This window comes from Octopus bimaculoides, chromosome 2 (assembly GCF_001194135.2).
Source record: "Octopus bimaculoides isolate UCB-OBI-ISO-001 chromosome 2, ASM119413v2, whole genome shotgun sequence".
Classification (NCBI taxonomy): Eukaryota; Metazoa; Mollusca; class Cephalopoda; order Octopoda; family Octopodidae; genus Octopus; species Octopus bimaculoides.
The window spans coordinates 144,104,148-144,108,432 of record NC_068982.1 but is presented as its reverse complement, the minus strand read 5'-3'; the positions used below and the strand labels follow the sequence as shown (position 1 = coordinate 144,108,432).

Genomic DNA, 4,285 nt, shown 5'->3' with positions numbered 1-4,285 from the left:
AATCGCATGACCGTGACATGTAGAACACATTATCGAAAACGAAAATCGCCAAAATTAAAAAATAAAAAAGTTACAGCCATTTTCCCTCAGTGTCTAATTCCAATGTCCACCAAGTGTTGCACTGTAAATAGCCACGTCTGAGTTCAAATGTAGCTTACATGAATGTTCTCATCCTTCCAGGGCCTATAAGATTAAACACCAGGGGTGTATATTCCGGGTGTGCTAGGTGTGCGCTGCACACATATCGAAAATGGCAAATTCATAAATTAAAGTCACAAATCTGAATAGGAAACTTTTGTTATACTCCTACTTGAAATTTGGTGGCATTGGGTGTGACAGAACACTCAATACAACAACCACCATACGCCACTCTTAAACACCATTCAAGTTTTAGGGCGGAGTCGATTCAAATAAGTAAACCTCCCGCCGCCAAAAAGTTACATGAAGTGCTTTAACTGGAATTCCGCTGATACCTAAAAAAGAAATCAATATTAGAAAATAATGAGTAACAAGTTTAAGATGTATTTACCTGGGATCGCCAAACTATTTAGCGGTAAGTCATGACAAGAAGCCGGTAACTGGGACATCCAATTTGCCAAGTCATTGCTTGGATCGATATTTGAGACATCACCAGTTTTAGCCATGAGTAAGTTTGTAAAATGTTTTCTGAAGTCTAACAATCGTATGATGTAGTGTAATATTTTACTAATGTCGGTCGGAAAACATACGGATAAATGTAGCGTATCAGTCTCAATTCACTAACGAGCTTTGATTTATTTTTCAAATTCCTTTGAACACAAATACAAGTTGCCTGTAAAAACCCTAACAATTGAAATTCCATCCACGGAAGCCTCTTTTTTGTTTTTTTCTTTTTGTGCTAGATGAAATTATACGTTATGAAACAAATTATAAGTTATGAAACAAATTATACGTTATGAAACAATTATACGTTATGAAAGAAACGAATAAAATGAATGAGCAGTTGCTACATCAATGAAATCAACAAGAGATAATAACACGAGACAATTGTAACAACAACTAGCTTTGTACCAAAACTTCCTCAATTACTGAAGAGCGGAAGAAACTTGTAAAGAAAACACAACCGCTTTATTTATGTGACAGTTCAATGTCACTTATTCAGGTCTTTCTCTTCCAGTTAAACGCATTTATTCAATTATAGAAAGGTTCGTGTGTTATGATTTATATGTATTTGGTAACAAAAGTCTAATTCTGTTTGTTGTAATTTATTCTTCATACCTTAAAGGTCTAGTTTTGATCTTGAAGTAACCTTCAACTTAGTTGCAAAATGTTTTCGATGTTACTGCTTTTATTAAATATTACAATGTATCCTCAAATATACAAAATTAATTACCCCTATCAAATAAAATTATACCTCGTCTCTCTCATTTTTACTGGCAGTCGACATGTTTCTCTACCTCCGTCGCTTGTTCACTTCACGTTGGCAATTGTATGAAAACGAACGAGTTTCTGCATGAAAGTGAATACCATGCTCACCACCGAGGTATCAAGCAATGACAGTAAAAAAGAAACGTTTCATACAGCAATGGTGTTAACCCTCCATGGGACTCGTAAAAAGAACATACTCTAGAGGGTGTCCCTAAATTCATAACGGGGAAACTCATCGCCTGTAATTTCATCTTCTAAAAATAAATTTTTCGGTACTACTAAAGCAGCGCGGACCCGAACGCGCAGTCGCGCGTCCGCGCTAGCTAGTCGTGAGTGGTCGATCCTAACCCTACCCTAACCCTATCCCTAACCCTAACCCGCGTGTGCAAATGAATACGTGTTTAGGGTTAGGATCGACCACTCACGACTAGCTAGCGCGGACGCGCGACTGCGCGTTCGGGTCCGCGCTGCTTTAGTAGTACCAATTTTTCTATGTTTAGCGAATTATTTACTCAGCAAATAAACAGCATGTCAATGACTTTACTCACGGGGAATGAATTTACATTAAACTTAGTGGCTCCTTATGTATTTACCTCATTGAATTTACAGGAAATTATTCTGGATTCAGAAAGTTATCTCAGTTGACCTGGTGCTGGACAATGACATTGTAACGGGTGTATGACTGAAAATAACAACATCTGAGGTTTTTGCAGTTTTAAGGCAATGGAATGAAACACTCATTAAAGCATCGGTCTAAGTGTCTGCAATATTTACATTTCGAGCTCAAATCCAGCCAAGACTAACATTGCCTTTCATCTTTCTGAGGTCTATAAGATAAAGTACCAGTCATTTTCCGTAATGTATTCTAGATATGCCTGACTACGATTTGGAACATAATAGTGATATTGTAAAGTCAAACTACTATGTAATAAGACACTGAATTGCAAGGAAAATACACCAGATGATGGGAGCTTGGGCCATTTTTCTCAGAAATAAAGGAATTTAAATGAATTGACAAAAATGAGGTGTCTTCTATTCCAGTAATAATGATTATATGATGAAGTATAAATATATCACATTGAGCAAGTCCATTGTTTGGTAAGTCATATTAAAAAATTAATCAACATCTTTCGACATTCATATTGGACTATCTTCCTTGTTAGTAGATAAAGAAACTTAAACAGTTCTATAAAAAGGAGGGGTCTTTTGTACAGTGGTGACAGTAGAATGAGGTGTAGATGTATTACTTTGAGTGAGTCTACCTTGCATGTATATACATACAGATTTATATATATAAATATATATTTAATTTATTGACAGGAATGGATAATCTGTTTCCGAAGGGTCTTGTTCCATCTCAAATATGCTCCACTTCCTTCTATCAGGAATTCAGGAGTTCATTTTGGTTCCCTCGGATATATGCTAGTGAGGTTGAAACTCCTCTTGCAGACTCATCTCCTTCAATTGAAACGCAGACCCAGCCTACTGATGCTTTAATAAAAGCCACTGAAAATCTGCGAAAGCAAGCATTAGAAAACAAATTAATTATTTCAGAATTAGATATACAGAAGTTTTTGTCATCAGAGACTGGATGGTATCGTTTGCAGAAAATGTACAGTAAAGAGTGAGTATAGCATGAAACTTGTTGTCAAAATAATTACAAGACATTCTTTTTTTTTTTTCTTTTCTTGTTGAAGATGATTGTCTTTAATTTAATCATTTAAACAACTGAGTCCTAAAAATTTACCCAATAGTAGATTTGTTGTATCTCAGGAGGGTTATTGTGACAATAATAAATACTTGCACTAGCTCTGTTTCACTTTTTTATTTTTATTTGCACTTTGGTTAACCAATTAACTAATCAATTGTTTAATTAATCTTTTGGCCAATTAGCCAATCAGTTAGGTTTGCCAAAGTCTTTTTTGTCACCATTTGCAACATTAGCATAACAATCCTCTTGATATGCAATAAAATAGGTTTCAACATATGAGTTCACACCAGGAACCAAATACAAAAACAAAAGTACTCAATAGTAAAGTTTTTGTAAATTTCAGATAAAAATATTCCCACAAATCTAAGGGTAGTAGAGTAGCAGAAATAATAAAATGTCAGGTAAAAAGCCTTTCAGTTTTTCATTCTGCTTCCATTGTTTGAATTCAAATCCTGTTGGTGTTGTCTTTTACCTCTCGTCTCTCAAAGGTAAAGTAGCAGTTATGTATTGGGGGATGAATTCAGTAATCTGTATTCCTCCACTATGTTATAGTCCTATGTTAAATATAAGAAATCATTATTACACAAAACTAAGACACTACTCATTGCAATCAAATCCCATTAATTACACCTAATCTCTAATCTTTGACTACGATAAATCTATTCCTCACATCTTCCTCTTTGCTTAATTCCTTGCATATCTTACCATTGTGCTTTTACTGCTGTAGCTTCTCACTCTCTCCATTACTAGTCATTTCAACATAAAGCTGGCGATTGATAAAAATGTAATCTTCTTACTTGGATCACTCATTAAAGAAAAGAATTATTAGTGTTGCAAGCAAATAAACACAGGATAAGTCAAGCCTCTGTCATCGTCGTCGTCATTTAACGTCCGCTTTCCATGCTAGCATGGGTTGGACGATTTGACTGAGGACTGGTGAAACCAGATGGCTACACCAGGCTCCAATCTGATTTGGCAGAGTTTCTACAGCTGGATGCCCTTCCTAACGCCAACCACTCAGAGAGTGTAGTGGGTGCTTTTACGTGTCACCCGCACGAAGGCCAGTCAAGCGGTACTGGCAACGGCCACGCTCATCTCGCTCGAAAACCTCATGTGTCACCCGCACAAGAGCCAGCCCAGGGGCACCGGCAACGATCCCGCTCGAAA

At 36.5% G+C, this 4,285-nt stretch overlaps 1 protein-coding gene across 1 annotated transcript in view; it reads right to left on the bottom strand.

The window, feature by feature from the left end:
- The window catches only part of LOC106875154 (PI-PLC X domain-containing protein 3), a 7,234-nt gene extending 5,587 nt beyond the window's left edge, over positions 1–1,647 (bottom strand). The window contains exon 1 of the mRNA XM_014923170.2: positions 530–1,647. Within this exon, the coding sequence (XP_014778656.1) occupies positions 530–644 (115 nt within the window). The 5' untranslated portion in view covers positions 645–1,647. The remainder of the gene's footprint in view (positions 1–529) is intronic.
- Between the last annotated feature and the right edge of the window lie 2,638 nt (positions 1,648–4,285).